Source organism: Gopherus flavomarginatus, chromosome 6 (assembly GCF_025201925.1).
Source record: "Gopherus flavomarginatus isolate rGopFla2 chromosome 6, rGopFla2.mat.asm, whole genome shotgun sequence".
Lineage (NCBI taxonomy): Eukaryota > Metazoa > Chordata > Testudines > Testudinidae > Gopherus > Gopherus flavomarginatus.
The window spans coordinates 72,045,294-72,072,663 of record NC_066622.1 but is presented as its reverse complement, the minus strand read 5'-3'; the positions used below and the strand labels follow the sequence as shown (position 1 = coordinate 72,072,663).

General features: G+C 44.7%; 1 protein-coding gene across 1 annotated transcript in view; it reads left to right on the top strand.

The window, feature by feature from the left end:
• TMEM273 (transmembrane protein 273) overlaps nt 1-26,544 on the top strand; it is a 39,700-nt gene extending 13,156 nt beyond the window's left edge. The window contains exons 4-6 of the mRNA XM_050960376.1: nt 1,855-1,879; nt 22,656-22,840; nt 25,460-26,544. Of these exons, the coding sequence (XP_050816333.1) occupies nt 1,855-1,879; nt 22,656-22,806 (176 nt within the window). The 3' untranslated portion in view covers nt 22,807-22,840; nt 25,460-26,544. The remainder of the gene's footprint in view (nt 1-1,854; nt 1,880-22,655; nt 22,841-25,459) is intronic.
• Nucleotides 26,545-27,370: the final 826 nt, after the last annotated feature.

Genomic DNA, 27,370 nt, shown 5'->3' with positions numbered 1-27,370 from the left:
TCTCCCCAAGGTGGTCTCAGCCTTCCACGTCAACCAAGAGATATTCCTCCCGGTTTTTTTCCCGAAACCTCACTCCTCAGGCAGGGAGCAGCAGCTCCACTCGCTTGATGTCCGTAGGGCTCTCGCGTTCTACGTGGAGAGGACTAAGCCCTTCCGCAAATCCCCCCAGCTTTTCGTGGCAGTAGCGGACCGCATGAAAGGGCTTCCTATCTCCTCCCAGAGGTTATCCTCTTGGGTAACGTCCTGCATCAGGACCTGCTATGACTTGGCCCATGTCCCTACGGGCCGTGTGACTGCGCATTCTACCAGGGCGCAGGCGTCGTCGCTGGCTTTCCTTGCCCGTGTGCCCATCCAAGAAATCTGTCGGGCAGCGACCTGGTCATCGGTCCACACCTTTGCTTCCCACTACGCCCTGGTCCAGCAGTCTAGAGAGGATGCGGCCTTCGGATCTGCTGTGCTCCATGCCGCGACTTCTCGCTCCGACCCCACCGCCTAGGTATGGCTTGGGATTCACCTAACTGGAATGGATGTGAGCAATCACTCGAAGAAGAAAAGACGGTTACTCACCTTTGTAACTGTTGTTCTTCGAGATGTGTTGCTCACATCCATTCCACACCCGCCCTCCTTCCCCACTGTCGGAGTCGCCGGCAAGAAGGAACTGAGGAGCGGGTGGGCCGGCAGGGATATATATTGGGCGCCATGGCGGCGCCACTCCAGGGGGCGACCTGCCGGCCCACTGGAGTTGCTAGGGTAAAAAGTTTCCGACGAACGTGCACGCGCGGCGCGCACACCTAACTGGAATGGATGTGAGCAACACATCTCGAAGAACAACAGTTACAAAGGTGAGTAACCGTCTTTTCTGTGGTTGGAACACTCTGGTAATCCTCATGTAATCAACAGAGGTAAAGGCTTTGCCAACGTGGCAGCCATCTAAGCCTGTTAGGTTAATAGCACTGCAGGACAAGTAGCTCCAACACCAGCCCTACCAGCTACCTCAGTACAACGGCTTAACGCAAGTGGTTTTCAACCTTTTTTCATTTGCGGATCCGTAAAACATTTTGAATGATGGTGCAGATCCTTTGGAAATCTTAGACACAGTCTGTGGCCCACCCCGCACAGGTTGAAGACCACAGCTGTATGGTAATGACAACCTTTTTGCGGACTCCTTAGACATAGTCTGTGGTCTGCCAGGGGTTTGCGGACCACAGGTTGAAAACCATTGGTTTAGTGGCATCACCTTCAGAGTGGCAATAGACTGTCTGAAACTACAGGGTCAGATCCTGCTAGGTCTCACCCCTTTCTTCTAAGGTAGGTAACTTGATTCTATGCTACTTAGTGTAAATGTGGGTCTTTTAAAGGAGAACTTAGGCAGCCCACTTTACTCTGCATAGACACTGAAAATCTACTGTTAAGGGCGGAGGCCTAAATTTCTCTTATTGCTACTATACAACAGCTTTAAAAAAATCATGCCCATTCCTCCTAATTCCCTGATCATCATGTATCTGTTCTCAGAATTGTTTTTCACTGCATTTGGGGCTGATGAATGAGCTGGGATATTAGCTCATGTGCAGTCTTGAAGAAGCAGAATATCAAATGTTCCAAATTAAAGGGTTCAGAAAGAATTTGGAATATTATAATATATTATATTGGGCTTGATCTTGCTATCCATTGTGAGACAACAATCCCTTTGATTCAATGAGTTTGCCTCTGTAAGATTTGGTGGATCTCCCTTCTTAGCCATGGTACCTAGGTACTCATGGTCCCCTCACCTTAGTATCTAAACAGGCTGATCAGCTTTGCAGTTCTATCCCTGGTATCTCACATAACCACCTTTTCTTACTGTTCTCTCTTCAGATTCAGACAACAGAGTGGATAAAAGGTAAGGGTCATTGCTGTAAGCAGTTTCTATGGTGTTTTGGCATGCAAAATGTAAAGTACAAATCCCCCTCTCCCTACATATATTACTGCTAACAGTGATGGTGCTTGAGGCAGAAATATATAAAGGATACAAATCTGCATGTAAGTCGCTAAGGATGAGATTTCCAAAGGCATTTAGTAGAGCTGTGCAGAGAAATTCCATTTTGCTGAGAATTTCAAAATTTATTTTCAGTCTGATTAGGAACGAAATCTCAAAATTTCAAACTTCTTCAAAAAATATTTTTAAATCAGAATCTAAATGAATTTTTCCTATGATATTGTAATAAATAACATAATACAAAAATTCAAACCAAACTTTTGAAAGGAAAAATAAAAATGTTTTGCTTTGAAAATGTTGAAGTGGGACTTTCCCCCCATTTTCTCCAAAACAAAATTTCAGCAAAAATGACACAGTTTTGTGAATCATTTTTATTTTAATGGAACTTCATTCTACCACAGAAAATTTTCTGACCAGCTCTATTTAGCCACCTAAAGATGCAGATAGATGCCTAGTGGGAATTACATATGAGCCTGAACAGGTTGTGTGCCTGACTGATATGGAAACAATTGAGAGCGACAAGGTAGGTGAAATAATATATTTTATTGGACCAATTTCTGTTGGTGGAAGGGACAAGTTTTCGAGCTTCACAGAGCTCTTCTTCAGGTCTGAAGAAGGTAACCTGAATGTCATAGCAAAATACAAGGTGGGACAGATTGTTAAGCAGAAGGGGTTCACACATATTGGAGGATACCATTTACATGAAGTGAGCAATTAAGGGCTAGCAGGCAGCAGGATGTGTTACAAATTGTTGTAATGAGCCACACAACCATAAAACTCTGTTAAGTCCACGGTTTTTAGTGTCCAGCAGAGTTATGAATTGAAGCTCTCAGGCTCATCTTGTGAAGATGTTGTGCAGGTTTCCTTTGAGGGTGAGAGCTGAGAGGTCAGCTATGGAGTGATTGCTTTGTAAGAAGTGATCACCCACAGGTGATAAGGGTGTTTTTGTCTCTTATAATTTTTCTGTGCGAGTTCACTGGAGAGCATAGTGATTGTCTGGTTTCATCCACATAGTTGTTATTGGTGCATTTAGTGCACTGGATGAGGTACACCAGTGTGGTGATAGGCATGTGTAGGACCCATAGATCTTGAAAGAATGTTGTGGAGGGTGGTGATCATCACAGCAATGGAGATATGTCTGCAGGTTTTGCATCTTGTACCGGCAGGGTATGGTATGCCTTGAGTTGGTGTGTCCTGGTCTTTGAGGAGCTTACTTCTGATGATGAACTTTGCAAGACTGGAAGGCCATAAGAGGGGGTTCAGGAAAGATTTCTTTTTGGATGCAGTCCCTATTGAGTATGGGAAGAAATTTTACTGATACCCAGTATGGTTTCCAGTGTGTGTGTGAGGGGAAGGGAGGAGAGAGGAGTAGGTGACAACTAGGTATGTAGTCAGAGGAGATTTTATTTCTGTATTGAAGCAGATTCTCTTGACATATTTTGATGTCCTGTTTCATAATGTGATCTATTTCTCTAGTGGAATGTCCTTATTTAGTGGAACCATTTTCAGAGGCAGGATAATAGTCGTGATGGACCCTGGGTCTGACCCAGCATGGCAGTTCCTATGTTCCTAAGAGTGAGTCATAGAGTGAGTCATAAAGGCCAGAAGGGACAACCAGATCATCTAGTCTGACCTCCTGTCTGTCACAAGCCACTAGTATCACCCAGCATCCGTGCACCAAACCCAACAATGGAATTGAGACCAAAGTATAACAGCCCTCAAGAGACTAGACTCTTTTGTGTGAGAACTTTTAGACTGTAGAATAGGCTCTCACGGCAAATTGTGGAAGCTCCATTGCCTGGGACAATTAAAACCAGAATGAACAAAATCCATGAAAACAGAAGATTTGCTTCTCCGCTTTGTGGAGCCAGTTAAGACTTCCTGATTTGGTGTCAGCCCAGCCCCAGTATCTGCTAGAGCAACCTAGGAGTTGCTGTAAGTTATGCCAGGGTAGAATCAGAAGAGTGGAGCTCCACTAGCCCCCAGACTGCCCCCTACTTTGGGCATGGTGGGGTTGGCTGGCACCAGAGTTGGCTATGCTGGCTTTATGCCAGTAAGGTGTTGCCTTCCACAAGGGGTATTCTCTGCTGACCATTACAGCTTGAATCCAGCCCACAGTCATAACAATCTTGCAACGGCTGGGGTAGGCATGATCTGATTTGTGTTTTTTAGTGTTTAGCTGCTGCAGTGCAATGTTATGGACCCAGTCCTGGGAGGCATTGATCTTCTAGTGCCTTGAACGGGAGTCAGTGGAACTCAGTACCTCGCCAGAGTGCTTAGCACCTATCAGTTTATTAAGAATTAACATGACTCAGCCTATCTACCCATATTCTGTACCCAACAGTAATTCAGTTATAAGCACTGGCCAAAATACCCATAACAGGATCAAGCCTGGGAGGTACTGTCCCATCACAGCCTCCTCCAGACGTAGGGTGACCAGACAGCAAGTGTGAAAAATCGGGACGGGGTGGGGAGTAATAGGAGACTATCTATGAAAAAGACCCCAAAACTGGGACTGTCCCTATAAAATTGGGACATCTGGTCACCCTATCCAGAGGGGTAAGGAAAAGCTCTAACAAAGAGCCCCCAGAAAACCTGGCTGTTTTATACACAAGTGATGTCACTGCCAGTTACTGGACCTTAGTTAAAGCTAGGAGTTTTAGGGTGGAACCCTGCCCTCTGGTTTCCTTCTTATTGCATTTTGCTATATTCCTTTCTAACTACTAAACTATACATTTATTTATAATTAACTAAACAAAACCATTATTTACTGCACCTGGAGCACAATTAACCGTATTTTCTTTATTTCTATTATCTCAACCCAAACCTTAAATCAGATAACACTGGTATTTCCAGGGTCACTACAAGTTTAGTACAGACAATGTCTCTTTCTTGTGATCTCATTCTTTTAGGTTGCGTGCTTTAGGCCTATCACTCAAGTTAAGATCCAAACTCAACTAAAAACCACTAATGTGCTCATATGTTGCTTCTTCTGGATAGGAACAAGTGTAGCCGTCCTTTCCTATGCCACCACAGAGAGCAACACACATGTCAGAGATTCAGTGACATAGCCTGACCCCACCAGAATATGGGACAAAGCCTCTGAACTGCCTGGGAGAATCTTTATGTTAAGCACTTCTGGGCAAGTAGAGTTCAAAAAGTTATCAACTATCAGAGTTTTCTCAAATTTAATCAAATATTTTCTGTACACACACATGCATGACAGATGGGGAAGTTTCTCCCTGCAGGCTGGAAGGATGAGGCAGGTTGACTCACAAACAAAATGGGTGAGAGTCACACAGCTCAGCTTCCTATCCTGACTGTCCCAGAGTTCAAGGTTGTTGAGATCCAGGCTTTTGTTTCCTCACATTATGGAAGCAGGGTCCAGTCACATTTCACAGCATTTTGGGATGCTGGAGTTTCTGATCTGGGGTCGGTCACTAACCTAGCTTCATGTTCAGTGCCCTCAGCTGGAAATGAGGATAATGACCCTGATCCTTATAAAGTGCTTTCACCTACAGGTGAAAAGTGTCCTATGAAAGTTAAATAGTGTCACCAAGGCCCTGGCCTGGCTGTGAGGCTGCAAATAAAGAGAGGGAGGCAGTTGTGATATTGGTTTTGTCATGACCATTGCCAACTGGATTGAGGCCACCAAACCAGTATCAGATGGTTGCTGCACCATGCTACCCAAGCTATATCAGTATGTCATAGCATTTTGCATAATTAATATTAATTCAAGTGTATATATTATCCAAAGTGTGCTGAGTGTTGAAGAGGAAATAATCCTGTTGGCTAGATACCACTGGGGAAAGCCTGGACTTTAAATGCCAACTGCAAAATGACAGGATCAATTTCATACTTTTCTTCTCTGCCTTCTGCATCTGTCTCACAAAACAAAACAAAAAAACCTCTCACTCCCTCTTTTCTCCTTATTTGAGCATATCCAAATAATAATGAGAGCTCTTTCATTGGAGCTGGCAGGTGTGATTTACAGCTCAAGTGCAGTGTGAGTAGCGGGGGGACTAGCTGCTCTGAGCATGTGCCTAGGGTTTCAACTGGAACTCTGCTCAGGACAACTGGTCCCTCCTGCTCCATGTCTATTTTTAGCATGCTAGCTCAATCACAGCTAGTACTGATATGTCTCCTCGAGCTGGAAATTACACCTTCTGGCTCCTGTGCTGACATACCCTAAGAGGAGAGGGGATGAGGAGGGAACATAAGGATTTATCTCCTGCTTTTTATCCAGACTGCCTGCAGGGATCTTTAGTCGCCAGGAAACTGTCCCAGATGGAGTCAATTTTTTCTGGGGTTTGCCCTTTGCACGACTCAATGTTCAGATATCTGCTGTAACTCGAGCAAAGTCTCTAGGACCATGTTAATTCAGGTCTTAATGCCATCCCAGAAGCTTGAAACAACTGGGCACGTCCCAAACACATATGCAAATGTAGCTCCTCCATCCCCACACTTCCAACATAGATCTTTGGGGACAGCTTTAATTTTGTAAAGTCTTTGTGGTGACCAATACCCCCTAAAGAGGATATTTTTTGTTGAATGAGACATAAAGAGGGGTCCAACGTCATTTCTTTTTCTGATTGCCGTATTCCGCTATGAGGGTGAGATATCGATTGCCGGTTCTTTGGTCTATTTTGGCCTACTTGCAACTATATGAACTCTCTGATGGGCTATTAGGCTCTCACACAGTGTAGCTGACAGTGTGGGGATATAGTATAGCTCTCTGTAAAACTGGAGGAGTTCAAGCACTTCGGACAGCGCGGGTGCTTCCAGGCCAAATTCTGAGGTGACAGATCTGAATGTGTTGCCATATTGCAGTACTTGGCATGTTGTATTGGGGTTGTGGAGAAGTCAGTGGTGTGATCCAGCCTTCAGTTATTAAGTGGGACCTATATAGCATGCCACATTCCATCCAGTTTTCCACTTTATCTTCCCCCCAGTTTTTAGCATGGGATTCTCCCCAGACTGGGAACTCTATGTGAGAAGAAGGTGGAATTTGGGTGGCATGCTAAATTGGCCCATCACTGATGGTCTGTATGGATGGCGGGGATTAGATCATTATGGTATCTACAGTATCCAGGGCCTAATATAGCTGTGTGTGGTAAAAAGAATGGCAGCTTCTTCTTGACACTCACCTGTGTAGGCATTTTATTTGTGATAGCGTATGCCCATTGCATGGCCCAGCTTATTATAAAGGCATGATGGAACAGCCACAGATTTGGGAATCTAACTGCCCTAGTTCAACCGGTAGCTGAAGTCTCTTAAAGGAAGTGTGTGGGTGGTTCCCCATTCTCCATACACTAGTTTTAAGGAGATCACTTAAAGGAGATTTTCTGATAAAAGGGTTGGGGTATTTGGTGTAGGAGACCCCTGAGCACATATATTATTCTGGGTAGTGTGTCCATTGTACTGTGTTTATTTTTCCTCAGAGGCCGAGGTGTAGAGTTTCCCATTTACTCTGGTCATTGGTGACTTGTGTAATAATCAGGTCTAAATGGATTTGAGTTATTTGCTTTAAATCTCTGAGGACTAGGATTCCTAGATATTTTAATGCTATTGGCTGCCACTGGAAACCTCACTGACTAAGCAAGACCCTGTATGCCTATTTAGCTAATCCTAACATCTTGGATTGTATATCCATGGATGGCAGGTGAAGCTTCCCCTGGGGAAGCCTAGCTCCCTGTTCCACCTCTTCATCCCCGGCTCTCCCTGCACTCCACCCCTGCTCCACCCACTCCCTGCTTGGCCTCTCCCCGCCATCTCTTCCCGTGAACCTCCCCACCGCCCTCCCGCCCGCTGCTCCCCTCCTTACTCCCTCACCAGACCCCTGTGCCCGCCATGAGACTCCATGCCAGCCACTCGCCTCCTCACTCCCCTGCCAGACCCCCCAACCCCAGCTCACCTCCTCATCGCCCTGCCTCCCCTGGCCTATTATACCCACCACCCATGTGGACAAGCCCCTGAACCTTTCAATGAATTCTAATAATTTGGGTATAGATTTCTGTAGGTTAGGGAGTAGAACCAGCGCAGCATCTGCATACAACATAATTCTTTGTTCAATATGCCCAGTCTTAATACTCATTATATCCACACAGCCCTGGCTTGTGCATGCCAACAGTTCCAGGGCTGTGTCGAAGAGGAACTGGGATAGCAGGCAACCTGTAATAGGAATAGTGCGGAAATTTAGTTATTGGTGATCACTCAGCTGGAGGGGTTAGTGTAGAGCAGTGGTTCTCAACTTTTCCTGACGACCATACCCCTTTCAGGAGGCCAATTTGCCCTGTGTACCCCCAAGTTTCACCTCACTTAGAAACTACTTGCTTACAAAATCAGACAAAAATACAAAAGTGTCACAGCACACTATTGCTGACAAAGTGCTTACTTTCTCATTTTTACCCTATAATTATAAAATAAATTGATTAGAATATAAATATTGTACTTACATTTCACTGTGATACTTGGGCCTGTTTTTCACTCGTGAGCCTTGTCTGAAGCCTGAGCCTCAGGCGTCAGGGCTGCAACAGGTAACTTAGCTTCATGGCTATGTTCCCTCTAAGGTGTGCACCTGCGCAACCACACAGGAGGCCACCAAGGGCTGCACATTTAATTAGCAGGTGTGCTCACTGCACTCAGGGGCGTGGCCACAGGTGGGCCTAGAAGATGGCAGTGGGGTGAGATGGGGAATAGGTGGGGTCAGTGCGGTGTGGTAGGGGTGATGATGGGGGTACTTGGGGTGTGCAGGGCTGCGGCAACCCCCTCAGCCTCGGGGCTGCAGCGTGGCGAGGAGAAATGCCTCTCACCCCCAGCCCTGGGGCTACGTGGGGTGAGACGCCTCTCCCTCCCAGCTCCAGGGCTGCGGTGGGGAGAAACGCCTTTTCCCCTGGCCCCAGCCCCAGAGCGGCTGGAAGAGACGCTCTTCCCCAGCCCAGGCGCTGCTGCAGGGAGAGAGTGCTGGGGGGAGTCCTCTCTCCCTGCTGCAGCCCCAGAGTAGCCTGCATGCCAAACCCTTCATCCCTTGCCCCACCCCAGAGCCTGCACCCCCAGCTGGAGCCCTCATCCTCCCGTACCCTAACCCTCTGGCCCAGCCCTGAGCCTCCTCCCACACTCTGAACTCCCTGGCCCCACCCTTGCCACACATCATATACGGTGCACATAATAAAACTCATCCGCACGTGGATGGGAAAAATTAGAGGGAACATTGCTTCACAAGGTCCCCAGTGATGTGAGACCCTGGGCAGTTGCCCTGCACTTGCGACCCCCCTAAACCCATCCCATGACCTCCTGGGGGGCTGCAATCTGCAGGTTGAAAAACACTTAGTTGAGTACCCCCTGAAAGACCTCTGCATATCCCCAGGGGTACGTGTACTCTTGGTTAAGAACCACTGATGCAGAGCAGCTTAATCCAACCAATAAAGTGTCCCCAAATCTATGTTCAGTTTAATTTTTCTTTTAATTCCAACCCACTATTTTTTAGTATACTTTGCACAAAATAATTTCTCTTACGCTCTGAACCATATCCTTAACTGGGGTAAATCAGTATAATTCCATTGAAGTCCACAGGTCTACACTAATTTAGGGAGGGATAGCTCAGTGGTTTGAGCATTGGCCTGCTAAACCTAGGGTTGTGAGTTCAGTCCTTGAGGGGCCCACTTAGGGATCTGGTGCAAAAATCAGTGCTTGGTCCTGCTAGTGAAGGTAGGGGGCTGGATTTGACTTAATGACCTTTCAAGGTCCCTTCCAGTTCTAGGAGATAGATATATCTATTATTATTATTACACCAGCCAAAGTATTTAGTTCACTTCCACTCCTCCTGAAAGTCAAGTTCAAGGGGCTGGAATGATTATTTGTAGAATTCATCTGAATTTCCCCAAATATGTCAACATCTTTCGGGCATTACAGTTTCCAGAATCAAGCACCACATCCCCAGTACAGAAGCACTAGATAAGCAGTGAGAGAGACATGCCTTAAAGTGTATGCAGCCCAAAATCACGTTGGCAGTTCACCAGGAAGTAACTTACAAAATTTGCCCCTTTATTGACACCGGTACATATCATTATTTAAGCAGTAAAGTCATAATGAGATGCCTGTAAACACGATGGACATGGGATATTTACTAAAACTTTGAAAACCTAAAAGGTTTTAGGCATCATGCTGTCAGTTAACGAAACAGTCATTTCAGTGTCAACTGACAATTATTAGGTATCATTTAAAAAAAAAATTAATAGCTCACATTAGTTTCAAATGCCATCTTGGTGTAAGCTTGGTAAATTATAATGCCTAAAATATCATGCAAGTTTAATGCATTAATAAAAATGTCTGGGCACATTTAATGTTGGCAGTATTTTGAGTTAACTACAGTACATGGCAGACAGATTTATTTTGACAGAAAGAGACAAAGAAAGAGACAGACAGAGGCAAGGAGAAGGACAGAGAGACAGAATATTTACTTAGAAAGAAAATATACGTATTTTAAAACCTTTGCAATAGCCAGCAGGAATTTGTTGACTCAACAAATCCTGAGCAACACATTCACCACCCTCCCCCTCCATACAGCTCATTGTATCAATCATCAATCACCAATGTAAATCACTCAGTATGAGATCATATTTTAAATGCAGTGCACAAGTCATTGGGATATTTGAGGAAGGAGGCAAGGAGCTTGGCAGCTGCATAATCCAACTGCCAAGCCCAGCAAGGATTTTTTTCTTTTCTTTTCTGCTTCTAGGAATAGCCTCTGAATGTTATCTGTTTTTCCATCTCATTTCTTCCAATGTATCTGCTGCCTTTGTAGGCCCTTTGTGGCACTGCCAGTAAGGCTGGTGAGATACAGCTTGCTCTTGTGAGTTATGGCTTTGCAGCATGTTTACCATTCCTTTGACAGAGGCATGAGCATGTGGAATTAATTTGACTATGTATCATATACCTACTACTGGATGTGAATCAGAACTGCTCACTTCTGTGTCATAGTCTCTGTACCATTAACAGCTAATGGAGATTCTTTGTTCTGTAGGCCAAGTGGTAGAGGATTGTGCTTTTGTGACCATGGAGTGCAGCATATCTGTCTGTTCATTTTAGGCACATGTAATGCACCAAATCCCCATGTATCCTGTTTCTCCTAACCTAGCATAGTGAGAATGGTTAAGTCCTTGGCTACCACATATTTCTTATAGTACTGTAAATAAAAAACAAGCTCCAAGGAAAAACAAATCCCCCTTGAAATAGATGCAAGAGATAATTCAACAGCAAAAAGCATACCATTCTCTATGTAACACCACAACATACACAATTTACTCTATTGCAATGTACATTGTTTGTATCAAGGGTGGACAAAGCACCACCTACAGGTCAAATGTGATCCATAGAGTTCTACAAAGTGGCTCATGATCACCTACATTTCTAACATTGAGGTGCTGTCTCTAGAAGACATGGCCCACAATGCTACCTGCCATCGTAATCCAACTAGCCTCCACTTTAATCAAGATGCCATGTTGGGATCTGTTTTCTCCATGAGTTGAAACATCCTCTAGCATTTGATTTAATATGGCACAGAAAGATGGTTCTGACTCTTGGCCAGTATCCCACACTCTGTGAACGACACTGGGCTTTGCAATGCATGCCTTGACTAATATACTGCACAAACTATTCACACACAGCGGTATACATTCCATCTATACCCAAGCGAGGGCTAAAATCTCAGCAGCTATACCATCCATTGAAATTGTATCTGTTTAAGAGGCTGACACACGCTATACTGTAAACAAGTTCTCAGAGAAGAGCACTCAGAATAGCTAGATACCAAAAATACACCTACGGAGGAATTCTCTTTCTCTCAAAGTTCATTCCTGTGGCGCAGGGCGGGTGGTGAATGAGATTTTACACTAGGGTGACCAGACAGCAAATGTGAAAAATCAGGACGGGGTGGGGGGTAATCGGAATCTATATAAGATAAAGACCCAAAAATTGGGACGGTCCCTATAAAATCAGGACATCTGGTCACCCTATTTTACACACATTGAACAAGACGGGGCCAGGAATTTGCTGTTGTTTCAACACACACTACAGTCTTTTTGTGGATTTTAACGTTTTCAGCTGAATGTCCTCCTCTCTGTGGAGACTGCCAATGTGAGGGTAATGCCCACTGTGATGGGGACACCTTTCCATAAGGAAATGGATTGAAATCATCAAGTCATTTCACATAGGCCACTGAATAGTCAGCAGCTAGAAACTGCTTACAACCACTATCCACGTCAGCTGCATTTGAAGCGGTGAAATTACGGAGGCATCTGTAGCAACTCCAAAGTTCAGGCTGCGTTGAGATTTCCACTGAAAGCAGGATTTATAATCCCTCCATTTCACAATTTACAAGTGAATTTACTTTCCACATGTAGCAGATCAACTCTTCAGAGGCCAACTGAATTTTCCATCAGATTTTCCATCAGACTCTCTTCCTTTCCCTCCCTCTCTCTCTCTCTCTCTCTCTCACACACACACACACACACACACACACATTACATTTGAAAAGTGGCTTATTTCTTAAATATTGAGTTATCCCCTTTATTCCTTTATTTGTCACTGTCACAAAGCTGGCACTTCACTGGATGGACACCACTCTGCTGAGGGGACCTGACCGCCGGATCCCATGCACTTCTAAGCCCCCTGGGTCTGGTTAGAGCCAGGCCACTGTTCCTAGCTCTGGGTCTTTGGCACACTCCCAGCACCGATGCCATGTCTGTCACCTTTCCTTGGGATATGGGGCTCCACAGCCCAGACTCTTGTATTCCCCAAATCAGTGCCCCAGCCTTCCCGAGCCCCCAGTTGCTAAAAGCTTTACCTTACTATGAGTGCTCTGAGCTTCTTAACTAACCCCTTCAAGAACAACGTGACAGTCAAGTAAGGAACACGTGTCATTTTTACTTTCAGGAAAGCACAAGAGAGTTACAGATCTTTGCAAAACAACCAACAGTCCCAAGTCACACTTCCTCCGTCCAATCTGACCCCTTCTGTGAGTCAAAGGTCCGGTCAGCTTTTCAGGCAGAGTCTCTCTTACTCTCTCTCCCTCCAGCTGGACTTCTGACATGTGGTGGACAGCCTCTACATTTTCAGAGAGCATCTTCTCTCTCTGGTGCTGTTTGCCATGTGCCCAGACTGCAAAATTTGGACCCCCCAGGCATGAGAGTCTGATATGAAGGAATCCCATGTCCCCTGAGGCGGGCCAGTCCTCATGTGTCATTCAAAATTGATGGCCCTCAGTGGCTCTTTCATCATCCCTTCTTGGCAATGCAGCATGTGGAACAGACTGACCTTCTCAAGGTCACACTGACAGTCCCACACAGAATGACACGTAGCACTCTAAATGGAAGGCACAAAACCAAATGACGTTCACAGTTTGGATCAGACATGTCACAATAATCATCTAACTTAATTCCCCACTGGAACTGCCCCGATCAATCAGCTATTGGCCAGCTCTCCTCACACACATCCCTGCTGTTCCTGAGAGCAAGGAGGCAGGGGGCAGGCTAGAGTGCAGGCAGACTGGTGTGGGGCTGTGGGAAGGCAGAGAAGATGCTCTGGAGAAGAAATCAAGAGACCACAAGCCCTGCCCTGATTTTCCTGGCAACAGACACCCTGTGGTTTGCTGCCCCGGCCCTGCGCTCTGAAAATCCACAGGAAGTTCATCAGGTCCCTGATGGCAGGGGTGAGTTAATGGCTGCCAGCCTCCTCCCACCCTACCATTCATTCTCCTCCCTGGCCCCAGCAGCCCTGCTCATTCCCTTGAGCACACGTGACTTTCTTACTTCCCCACTGTAACCTCCGCATCCTGGCTCATCCCCCATAAGGAGCACTTGAAATATTGTTGCTTCACTGCATACTGACTGAGCTACCCTCCGCATTCCAGCCTCAACTCTCCTCCAGAGCATCCCACAGCCCGCATGGCTTCCCCACTCTCATGTGTTATATCCTTGGGGGCAGCCAGTATAGGAAGAAATCACTTGAGGTCAGACAGCAGACAGCTAACAAAACTACCATTTATTTACAGACACAGAGCTCGCCTAACCGGCCGAACCTGGCTGGGCTATCCCCTAATAATCTAACTCAGTTGCCATAGGAACAAAAACCGTGACAACCAAATACACAACATATTCCTCCCCCCGTAATAAGAACACCTCTCCTAAATAAAAAACACACTAGACTAGAGAAGGAGGGTAGACTGCCTCCATTACCGGCTAAACCCTGGGGATTATTTTGCCCCATAACCGTGGGTTCGCCCTAGCTAAAGATCCAGCTGATAAGGAGGCCTTCTGTCTCTAGGTGGATTACAGCGAACTTCTGGTGTTGTTGCACCCGAAAGTACCATGGGCTCAGGGTCCGCAGCACGAGCAGGTGAGCTCGTGCTGGGCAAAGGGGTATCTCAGCCGCTGGCAGTAACGGAGGAGAACAGTCAGGAACAGGTGATTCGTGATTCGGTGTCTCACCAGAAGAGGAGAAGTCAGACCACGAAACTGCAGATGTGTCCTGAGGACTGGCATGACCTGGCAACAGCTGATCTACATGTCGCCGCCAGGTAAGATTCTCTATTGTTTGAGGAAACAGGTCCTGTTTGAGTATGATCATGGCAGGGACCCATTTAGCTCTGGAAGTATAATTCTGAGCCAAAACTGGCTGTTCTGGGCTAAAGGTTCGGTCTTTTGCTCTGGGTGCCCGTCTGATGACTTGATATTGCTGCTGATGTTGCACAGTTTGTCGGGATTCAGAAGGCTTCAGCAGATCAAAGCAAGTGCGCAGCTGTCGTCTCATCATTAGAAAGGCCAGGGATGGCTGGGTCGTAGCATGATGTGTGTTTCAGTAGGAAAGTAAGAAGGTATCCAGACGCTTTTGAATGGAGTGTTGTCCCCTTGCTGATTTCAAAGCGTGTTTCATTGTCTGCACAAATCTTTCAGCTAATCCACTGGTGGATGGATGATATGGTGCTGACGTGATGTGGTGTATCTCATTTGCCTTCATAAAATTTTGAAACTCCTGAGAGATGAACTGCAGTCCGTTGTCGCTCACAAGTTGTTCTGGCAGACCGAAAACGAGTCCCTGTAGTTTTTGGATAGTATTCGCTGCAGTAGTGGACTGCATTATAGAGACTTCTGGCCATTTAGAATGGGCATCTACTGCCACCAAGAACATACTTCCTTCAAGAGGCCCAGTGAAGTCAATATGAATACGTTGCCATGGGTTTTCAAGCCAGTCCCATGGGTGTAGGGGTGCCCACTGGGGTGCATTCTTCATACCCTGACATGACATACAAGCTTTTGTTTTCTCTTCAATAGCACTGTCCAATCCAGGCCACCAAAAATAGCTTCGTGCAATTTCCTTCATGCGCACTATTCCACAGTGACCGGAATGTAGCTGTTCTAACATCTGTGATCTCAGTGGTGGTGGAATAATGACATGTCTCTCCCACAACAACCAACCAGATTGGACCGATAACTCCATCCTCCTGGACATGTAGGTAACAAGGTTGGGTGAGACCGGAGAGGTTTGTCGAGATTTTCCATGCACCACGAGGTCCATAACTTGGGACAATGCTGGGTCAACGCGAGTTGCCTTCTTTATCTGAGTAGCAGTGATGGGTGTATTCTCCATCTGTTCAAAGTAGAAGATTCCCTTTTGGGCACTGTCTTGATGTTTGACCGGCAAAGGCAACCTTGAGAGGCCATCTGCATTGCCGTGCAGAGTGGATTTCCGATATTTGATTTCATATGTGTGTGCTGAACGTAACAATGCCCAACGTTGCATACGACTAGCAGCTAATGGAGGAATGCCGGTGTAGGGTCCAAAAATTGACATCAGAGGTCGATGGTCTGTGAGAAGAGTAAACTTCCGCTCAAACAGGTACTGATGAAACTTCCGAATTCCAAAAACAATTCCTAATGCCTCACATTCGATTTGGGCATAGTTAGTTTCTGCTTTGCTTAGAGTGCGTGAAGCAAAAGCAATAGGTCTCTCTTCTCCCAAAGGCATAATGTGTGACACGACTGCTCCCACTCCATAAGGGGAGGCATCGCAGGCCAATTGTAGGGGTAAGGATGGATCAAAGTACGTTAGAACTTCAGAATTTAGCAATGCATCCTTAGCTTTGTTAAATGCAACATCACAGGCTTCAGTCCACTTCCAGGCCTTGTTCTGCCCAAGGAGCTCATGAAGTGGTTTTAGCAGTGTGGCTAACTGTAAGATGAACTTTCCATAATAGTTCAATAGTCCTAGAAACGAGCGCAGCTGGCTTACATTTCGAGGTGGGGGAGCCTCCACAATAGCTTTAACTTTTGCAGGGGCCTTATGAAGACCTGCAGAATCAATGATGTGTCCCAAATATTCAACAGAGGGCTTGAAGAATTCACACTTGTCTTTGCGAACTCGTAGGCCATACTCTTCCAGTCTTTGTAGGGTAGCCTCTAAATTCTTTAAGTGATCCTCTTCATTCCTTCCAGTGACCAGGATATCATCCAGATAGCACTGAACTCCTGACAAGCCACACAAGATCTGGTCCATAGCCCTCTGGAACAGGGCGGGAGCAGACGTTATTCCAAAGGGTAGGCGACAGTATCGATAAAGCCCCTTATGAGTCACAATAGTCAACAGCTCTTGGGACTTGTCATCGACTTGCATCTGTAAATATGCTTGACTCAGATCAAACTTACTGAACTTTTGTCCCCCAGCCAGGCCTGCGAAGAGGTCATCGATGCAGGGAAGCGGGTATTGCTCTGCACACAACACTGGGTTGACAGCACCTTTAAAATCACTGCAAATCCGGAGAGAGCCATCTTTCTTCACTATTGGAACGATAGGAGTGGCCCATGGGTAACTGGTATTAGGACTCCATTGGTGACGAGGCGCTCCAGGTCTGCTTCAACTTTTGGCCTGATGGCATATGGCATATGGCACAGTTCGGGCTTTCAGATATTTTGGTGGACTGTCAGGTTTAATGTTCAATGTCACAGTGATTCCCTTTATACTTCCCAAATCCTCTCCAAAAACAGCAGCATGTTTCCTTAGTACAGGGGTTAGACTGGTTTCTTCTTTAGTCATCCGGTGCACTTCTGCCCAGTTCAGCTGAATCTTCCCAAGCCAAGACCTATCCATTAAGGCTGGGTAGTTACTTCTCACCACAGACAGTGGCAATTTAGCAGTCTGGCCATTGAGCTCCACCTTAACATCAGTAGTGCCCAACATGGGCACAGCTTCTCCCGTATATGTCTTCTTCAGAACAGTTTTTGTTGCCTTAAGCGGAAGATGCTGTAGCTTTTCTTTATACGCAGTCTCGGAGACCAGCGAGACGGCTGCACCGGTGTCCAGTTCCATGCATATAGGTTTGCCATCCAACAACGGGGTTACCCAGTATTCATGTGAGCCCACTGGCAAAGACAAAACATGCAGTGGCACTTCCTCTTGCGATGAGGTATCACCTTGATCATCCTGGGTCTGCTCTAGGATATGCAGGGTTCCTTTTTTTGTCAGCCAGACCACAGGCCTCTTTTTCTTTTGTTTACAGGCACACTCAATGTGTCCCTTTTTGCCACAGTGTTGACACACCAGGTCCTTACACCAGCATTCTGATGCCTGGTGACCTGGCTTACCACAGCGGTAACATTCCTAGCTCTGCACAGTTTTCTGGGTAGGTTCTTGTGACACTTTTTGCACCCTAGGGGATGCACCCATGTATTGCGCCTCCCTTGTAGCCAGTTCCATGGAGATAGCAATATCAACAGCCTTCTGTAATGTAAGCTGAACCTCTGTCAGTAGGCGCTTCCGTATAGCTTCACTGTACAGGCCACACGCTAACCTGTCACACAGGGCATCATTTAACATCTCTTTAAATTCAGTGTTCTGCTAGCTTTTTTAAAATTGCTACAAATTGTTGTATAACTGTTTCATCTTCTTTTTGGTCTCTTTTGTGGAATCGATATCTTTCAGCAATTACCAGTGGTTTTGGGGAAAAATGGGACCCCAGGATTTCCACAATGTCACTGGTAAGATTTAGTCTCAGGCTTGCCGAAGCTGGCTGAGCTATCCTCTAATAATCTAACTCAGTTGCCATAGGAACAAAAACCATGACAACCAAATACACAACATCATGGTTACAGGGCTAGCTACACCTCTGTCCTCTCTAGTCTCTCCTGCACTTTTCCTAATGTCTCCATAGTGTTGCTGCCACCTTTCTTTCTGTGGATGCTAGTACTTCTCCAGCTAACCTCTCCCAGATCTTTTCCAACAGCACAATTTAGACTCTATTCCACCGTTGCTGTCAAATGTCTCTCTCTCCCCCTGCTTTATCCGTTACCTCTTATCTGCTCTGGCTTCACATGAGGGAGGACATGATACCACCTCAAAATATATCAGGCCAGATCCTCAGCTGTTTTAGTCAGCATAGTTTTATTGGCTTCACCAGGGAGGATCATTACTAAGCATGCAGCCCATAGTAAGGGGCAGTGCATTGAGCAGTGGTCCCCAACCTTTTTGTGCCCAGTAGTCCCCAACCTTTTCAGAAGAGTGTGGTGGGCACCAACAATTTTTCAAGGCTTATTTTGTATTTGTACATTAAATAATACAAAAAAATCATATTTAATATTACATAATATATGAATCCATGAGCTAAAAAGGGTAATTTTACATGTAATTTTTAAATCAAATTATTCAGCAATTACTCTTGCACCTTACCATGTGAATTTGCTCTTTTTTATCTACCTGTAAGAAAAATTAAGAAGTTTTTACAAAATAAATATCATAAACAGTTTTCATCTAGAGCAGTGTGGAAGAAACCATCAATCTCTGACCACCAACCCATTTATTATTGCCCCATAAGAAAACAGGTAGTTCAAATGCATTTTGTATCAATGCAATCATCAAACATCCAGGAAATCACCAGTTAAGACATTAACCTGCACAGCATCTCTTTTCACATATTTGATTTGCCAATCATATTACCCCAGGACACACAGACTCCGTCTCCTGTAGCAAATGCTTTGTCAAATCTAGAGTCACTTATAATGCATACATCCAATTCCTGACAGCCACACTCCTATCCTAACTTGTAACTCAGATGTCATGCTTTCTCTTGTACAAATACTATACATATGTCTACCACTACTATGTCTTTAACTCTGACCACACTAAGATTAAGTGTGTTGAGAGAGTGCAACACACAGAGTGATCACTGATGTATTCTGTTAGCCAGCGAGAATAATCCCAATATGTTTTATTTTATGTGGGGAAATACATCCATTTGCAATTTGTCCCATTCTACATTCAGCTGGTAGATTTTGGTGCCATAATCAAAAGAAAGTTGTGTTCATTTTTTTAAATGACTATAGTCCTAATCCTGCAAACACTTGCATAACTTTAATCACATGCTTACGGCTCCATAACTTCAATGCGACTAGCTATATAAGTAAAGTCAGGCAGGCGTATAATTGTTTGCAAAACCAAGGGTTTTGCTTGGTTCACAGAGTTTATTTCAAAGAAAAAAGGCTACTTTAATTTGATTTAGTTTAATTTATATCACGGGGTGGCCAAACTTACTGACCCTCCAAGCCAGATACGACAATCTTCAGAAGTTTGAGAGCTGGGGAACACCTGCCGGGGCTTTAGCCCCGTGGGAGGCACCTGCTGAGGCTCAGGGCTTCAGTTACACCAATATGGCTGCATGCAGAGGCCTGAGCATTATTCCCAGATCTGCTTTGGACTTCTGTGACATGGGGCAAGTCACTTATGTCATAAACAGATGGTTAAGGATTAATGTCTCTTTTACCTGTAAATGGTTAAGAAGCTCAGTAAACCTGGCTGACACCTGACCAGAGGACCAATGGGGGGACAAGATACTTTCAGATCTTGGTGGAGGGAAGTCCTTTGTTTCTGCTTTTTGTTTTGGGGGTTGTTCGCTCTTGGGATTAAGAGGGACCAGACGTCAATCCAGGCTCTCCAAATCTTTCTGAATCAGTCTCTCATGTTTCAAACTTGTAAGTAATAGCCAGGCAAGGCGTGTTAGTCTTATTTTTGTTTTCTCAACTTGTAAATGTTCCTTTTTTTGCTGAGAGGATTTTACCTCTGTTTGCTGTAATTTTGAACCTAAGGCTAGAGGGGGTTCCTCTGGGCTATATGAATCTGATTACCCTATAAAAAATTTCCCATCCTGATTTTACAGAGATGATTTTTACTTTTCTTTCTTTAATTAAAAGCTTTCTTTTTAAGAACCTGATTGATTTTTCCTTGTTTTAAGATCCAAGGGGATTGGATCTGGACTCACCAGGGATTGGTGGGGGGAAAGAAGAGGGGATGGTTAATTTCTCCTTGTTTTAAGATCCAAGGGGATTGGATCTGGACTCACCAGGGATTGGTGGGGGGAAAGAAGGGAAGATGGTTAATTTCTCCTTGTTTTAAGATCCAAGGGGTTTGGATCTGTGTTCACCAGGGAATTGGTGAAGTCCCTCAAGGCAACCCAGAGAAGGGAAAGTTTTGGGGGAACAGAAAGTGCTCCAGACACTGAAATTCTAGATGGTGGCAGTGTACCAGATCTAAGCTAGTAATTAAGCTTAGAAGTGTCCATGCAGGTCCCCACATCTGTACCCTAAAGTTCAGAGTGGGAAAGGAACCTTGACAACTTATCTCTATAAAAATGCAAATACCACCTTACGGATCATTCTGGGCAACTGTGGGGCATAACTCATGCTTATAAAGCACTTGGATGTAAGGTGCTATAGAAATGCAAAGCATTATGGGCCATATTCTGCCATCATGCTCAAATTGAGTAGACCCTTGTTCTGTGAATCTCACTGAAATCGAGGTACTGTTTATGGAGTAAATACTATAAGTGTGGAGTTTGCAAACAGGGGCAAATGTAGCCTCCCAGTTCAGTGGCTGCACCATCCCCTTCCAGGAGTCTCTGCCTACCCCCTCCACACACACTTCTCACCCCCCTGCTAGCTTGAGGCTTCCTGCGGCACCCTCCATCATTTGTGGGGGGCCCTCTCAAATGGGGAGCTTGGGACAAACTATCCCTTTCTCTCTCCCACTCCCCAGTGGGCATCCCTGACTGTGTGAGTGCGCATCCAGGCCTGATTTCTGTGGGCACACTTGCACCCACGGATCCTGGCTAGAGCTGCCACTGGTTTGCATGTAGAAAAAGGACACGAAGGGCCCGATTGTCTTCTCATTCTAGTCTACACTGGTGTAACTAGGATTGCCAACATTGTATTTCAAGAATACTGGACAGTTTTCTTAGCACAACCCTGCTCCTCACCCTCCTTGTTGGTTCATGTCTGTTCCACTCCATGGTCCTTGGCACTGAGATGAGTCCTTACACTATGCCCTCCCAGAAGCCTTTGCTTCCCCCTCCCAGGTCCCTACTCTTTACCCCTCCCCACTGGTGAACCTCAGATCCGTCCCACTTCCCAGGAGCTTGCACAATTTCGACAAGTTGAGAGCCTGGGCCCAGCACAGAGAGCAGGCCCTGGGGTACCACCCTGGCTGTGGTCCCAGCCACATGAGACTGGGACATGTGCAGTATTGCTGCCAGGCCTTGCATGCGTGCAGCTTATGTTCTGGGTTTTTTTCCACTGGGACCAGTATTCCCTTAGTGGATCCCAGTAAAAAAATTAAATGGCACATTTTCACCAGCAATCGGCAAGGCTGTACGAAAACCAGCCAGGAGGCAATCCTAGTTGAAATATTTCAGAGTAGCAGCCGTGTTAGTCTGTATCCGCAAAAAGAACAGGAGTACTTGTGACACCTTAGAGACTAACAACTTTATCTGAGCACAAGCTTTCATGGGCTACAGCCCACTTCATCAGACACATGCAGTGGAAAATACAGTAGGAAGATATATATACACACACACACACACACACACCCATGAAACAATGAGTGTTATCATATACACTATAAGGAGAGTGATCACTTAAGGTGAGCTATTATCAGCAGGACAGAAAAAGAACTGTTTGTAGTGGTAATGAAAATGGCCCATTTCCAGCAATTGACAAGGAGATGTAAGGAATGGGGGAGGGGGGGGGAATAAGCATGGGGAAATAGTTTTACTTTGTGAAATAGGGGATCAAAGGCACCCCAAACTGATTAAATAACATATTGCCTGTCCCATACTTAAATAAGGGACATTTCTTATAATATGGGCCTGTGGGCAACTCTAGGTAAAACTACTGGCCTCCAGTGAAGTTACTCCCAGTTAATACTGGTGTACGTGAGAGGAGAATCAGAGTCCTTAAGAAAAAACTGAGACCTAATGACTTGTATTGAATTTCTCTGCTCTTGCACCCTATGTTTCTAAAAAACAGTTTGGCTAAAAATTTCTTTGAGGGAGGAAAAAAGACCTGTGAAAGGCCAACTGCTGAAGAAACATTTCCTGCTTGCCAAGGCTCTTAAGAGCTTAAGAGCTCCTTTTCTGCAGCTGTCTTTAGTCCTGAAGGAAAAGAACTCTGCGGAACTTTAGTTTCCAGGAACTGACACTAGGGGGAGTAAAACAGAATAAAAGATTAGAGAGAAGCAAAGAAACCATGGAAGAGTTAAAGGAAGAAAAGAATCAGTGTTTTGATGGGTTGATTCTTTGAGTGAGCACCTTTGGATGGCTTCTCCTATACTCACACTCCCTGTTTCATTCTTTTACACATTGCAGGTCACACGTGGAATCAGCTGCGATGAGGTATGTTCTACAGAAGGAGCCAGGTGGGAAGAGCTCAAGGTCCTCCTCCAATCTGATGCAGCAGGAATTGGGGGGTGAGGGTGGTAATACAGAGTCTTTGATGGCAGCCTGGAGTCAGATATAAAGAAGCTCGGGAGTATTTCTAAAACTGCATCCAGGTACGTAACAAAGAAGAATAAACATGGCACGTACAAAACAATGAAGGAGGGCTGTGAAACCCAGGTCCAGCAATTGTAAGCCCAGGTTTACAATGCAGTGTGGACACACATGTGTGGGCTTGGAAACACCAAGTCCACTACTCCGGGTCCCACAGACCCAGGTTTACATTGCAGTGTAGACATGGCCTTGGCAATTCTGGGCAAACCACTTAACCTTTCTGTGCTTCAGGCTCCCCACCTGTAAAAAAGTAGTAATAATACTTACCTACCTCACAGGAGTATCACAAGGCTATTTGTTTTAATGTTGGTAAAATGCTTTCAGATCCTTGGGTGGAAGGTGACAGAGAAGCTAAAGTGATTTTATCATGAAGTGCCATTCTCTGATATGTATCAGTTAAATGTCAGACCCATAACATGTGTTTGCTAGTGTAAATTGCCTCCGGGACAATTCCTTTGCCCACCAATCATATGTGGATTTTGAATGACCATTGAGGAAATTGGAATCCGTAAAAGTAAAATAATGAAAGTAAACCTCTGATGCACACACAATCCTGCTTCCCTATGCGTTATGTTACTTAAAGGGAAACTATATCTTTATGCTATAGGCCAGTATTGTGAAATGATTAAGAAGCACAACCAATTTTATAAAATTCACTCAAAATAGCAATGAAAAAGTAGATTTCCAAAGCCACCCCTTGTGAGTGGGAAAACTCCTGGGAAAAATCCAGAAAGCCCCCTCACTTTATCTTCCTTCCAATCCCTCCCTTCAGATTAGCTCTGCCTCCTACGGAGCACTACCAGCTGAAAATAGTTTGGCGAGGTAGCAAGTTGAGACCCCGTGCTTAGGGTAAAACAGTTTGTGCTCCCCTTCCTTCTGTTCTGTCTCATTTACTTCTTGCACTTTGTCATAAACTAGGACCTGATCCTGCAAACACTTATGCATGAGCTTGATTGCAAGGGCAGTTCCATTGCAGTAAGTGACACTTCACATGCATAAGTGTTTGCAGAGGCAAAGGCCCTACATTGTTAGCTTTTTGTGGCATGACTGTCTTTTACTGTGTCTGTACAGTCCGTGCAACGGGGTCCTGATCCTTGGCTGATGCCTCTAAGAAATACTATAGTACAAAATTAAAACTAATACTATAAACAAATGTTGCTATCTTTTATTATCAGAATGCATGTTGGAATCCATATCTTTGCACAGAAATATAAATGTGAAAAACAGAACTATCCCAGATTTTGTTTAAATGAGCTCCTTCGTCATTTCTGCACCAGCCATTATAAAGCTCTTTTATGTTTGAAAAGCAGAACAGGATTCCTTGAAGCAATAAAAATAACACATTTATAGCATTTAACATCTTCAAAGCATTCTGTAAACATCAGCTATGCCTCACAACCCCTGTGAGAAAGGTGGATCAGTATTATCATCTGCAGTTCACACAAAGAGAAACTGAGATGAAGCAACTTGATGAAACCACACATCAAGTGAGTTTCACAGCTGGGGTTATGTCACATGATTTCCTGCCTCCCCTGCCAACACTGTGCTCAGTCCTCCAGGCTACTTGCTGCCAGGGACTCTGCATGCTGTTAGTTGACCCCTTCTTGCAGGGGAAGATGCATCTGCAGTCATTTCCCCAACTAGATCCACAGGTTGGAAATACACACAGTGTATTTGTGTGTCACAGTCAATTTGGTAAAAACAGGACAGCTGTAAAGACAGAGAGATGTCCTGCCAAACAAGAGTTAACTGTGAGGATCTTTATGACTGTAGAAATGGTCAAATAATATTAGAATAATGCAAGGGTTCTCAAAGTGGGGGTCATGAGGTTATTACATGGGGGTTACTGGCTGTCAGCCCCGCACATGGTGGGTCTCTGGCTCTAAAGAAAAGGTGTCAAAACAGAAGTTTGCCCAAGGTGCAATTTTCCCTAAGGCCAGTCCTGGGACTGAGACAACATTAGAGAGCTTGATTGTTCAGCAGCTGAAGAACTGGATTAAACCGCAGACCAATCAACAGACTGACAGCAGCCAACCGCCCCCCCATTTATAATTAACAGTCAGATTCACAAGCAGGGGTGATCCTGGGGAAGGCTTGCAGGGTCTATAGCCACCCCAAAATTTGACTTAGTGCACCCATACCCACTCCTTCCAGCACAAAGCACAAACATTCTGCAGAAGTAAGGGTAGCGTGGTATGACATTGCCACCTTTACTCCTGCAGTGTTGTGCTGCTGCTGGCGGTGGCACTGCCTTCAGATCTGGGCACTCAGCCAGCAGCAACCACTCTCTAGCCACCCAGCACTGACGGCAGTGCCTGCCACCAGCAGCAGCGCACAAGTAAGGGTGGTAATGGGGTGCTAAGTCTGCTGTGAACAGTGATACTGACAAAGTTTCTTCGTCCCCCGCCCCCCAGTAACTATTTAACTCAAGAGGCTTGCTGTGTGAAAGTGGTGGCCAATACAAAAAGTTTGAGAACCAACTGGCATAATGGATTAGAATGACTTTCCTGCCAGTTAAAAAACATTTATCCAGCTCTAACTTTAGTATGTTACCCTAGATCACTGCTACCAAAGGGAGAGAAAAAAAGTCTTGTTTATCTAGGATATTTTTTCTTTTTCAGAGAAGTCAATTCCCAAGAACAGCAAAATACAACTGATCTCTAGCCATTTTGGAATGGGGTACATTCAGACGGGACATTTAACTACTGCTGCACCTGATCTCTGCGTCAATGGAAGACCTTTGTCCATGGGGCTGTCTCACCAGCCCCAAATTCAATTTTTTGAAAAAGTGAACTGAATAACTGATTACAGGAAACGCTTTATAGTGTGCACAACCTAAGGTTATCTCTGCACTCAAAACACATTGTGCACTCATGTCATGTGCCTGAGGGGAATGCATGATAGAAATACACGAGATAGGCTTTGTTCATTAACAGGTCCTGTATGGGCTATGATAAATATATGATTTTTTAAAAAATGAATGGAATCAAAGGTCCCCCAGAACTAGAGATGGGTTCAAGCAACAACGTTCATTTGTATTGACATAGCAAGCACCTCAGAAATGGAGCTGAAGGGAGAGAAAATGGCAAGCGGGGTTGCTCAGCCTATTGCAAATATAGGGGCCATTTGCAAAATGTGAAGTAAGATTTAGTTTTTGAATACCAGCATGATGCAAAAGCTACAGGTGTTCTGATCTGGGACCTCAATTCTGTAACTGAACTAGAAGTAATGGTAGAGAAAATGGATTATTCATGTTCTCTCTTTAATATATGTTCTTTGTTTTCATTTTTTATTTTATTTATTTTTTCCTGGGAATTTCAATTTTTATTACAACAACAAAAGGAGATGAAAATCAGTGCAAAAAACTATTAGTTTTCTGGGTAAATATCTGGGTCTATTTCGGTGGACAGAAAGATGGAGGGGAAAGTATTCAATAGATTAATGCTTTGAATTCCGATCATCAATGCGGTTTGCTGCCAAACTAAAACAGAACTCAAGCCACAATGCCACATCTGACTTTAAGAAAAAAATATATCCCTAATCCCCAAATAAACCTTTTCATTTGAATAAACAGTTTGCTGTTGTAGACTTAGAACTATTAGCCTATAAATATTTACATTAATAATTGGGCCACACCATGTGCAGCGCGTACACTCAACTTCATCCTTTAAGCTGTGAGTCTAAACTTTGTAGCTCTGGCTCATCTCTACAGGCTTGATTGCTAAATCTGAATTTAGAGCCCGCTTCTGTTCTCAGTTACATCAACATCAGTCTGGAGTAATTCAATTGAAATCAGTGGAGTTCTCCAGTTCTGCACCAGAATTTGTCCTTTTACTCAATAGCGGTGGTAGCCTGAAGCCCAAACTGGAAGCACTGTGTCTCAATAAGGACAGACCACTTGTTCATGGATTTGCAGAAGCATGGAAATGAAGGCCCCAATTCAGTAATGAACAGGAGCAGACACAGTTGATCCTACATGGTTAAGCAAGGGCTGAATGAGGGTCTTAATGATCAATGCACATTCGTTGCTTGGCCATATCATAACTGCACAGCTCTCAAGCCAGTTTTTTGCACCTGTGAAGAAAAAATATGTTTACAGTGTCTAAAATCATGACAAAAACATGATTTGTTCTATACTCAGCGAACTGGAGGATTCCAAATATGTTAGTGAAACTAGTCACCATGGAGCTCTCTGCTTTAAAATACACCTCATCATTCATTGCTCAGAATAGGGGGAAATGCAGTCGAGACAAAGAAAAGAGCTATATTAGAATGATTTGCCTGGATTCCCAAGGTGTCTTTTATCCGATTCAGTAGCAAATGCTGCTAATGAACTGCAATGTTAACAGATCACCTAAAGCAGTAATGTGATACTTGTAAGTAATTTTTTTTGGGGGGGGGTAGGAGAAAATAAAGCATTGTGTAGGGTATCTGTTAATTGATTTGCTTCCTTTAGCATCATTTTAATTAAGACTTCTGGTTTGGAAGAGGAGAGAGGATGTGGTCATGGAGGGAAGTTGTACCTTTACTTA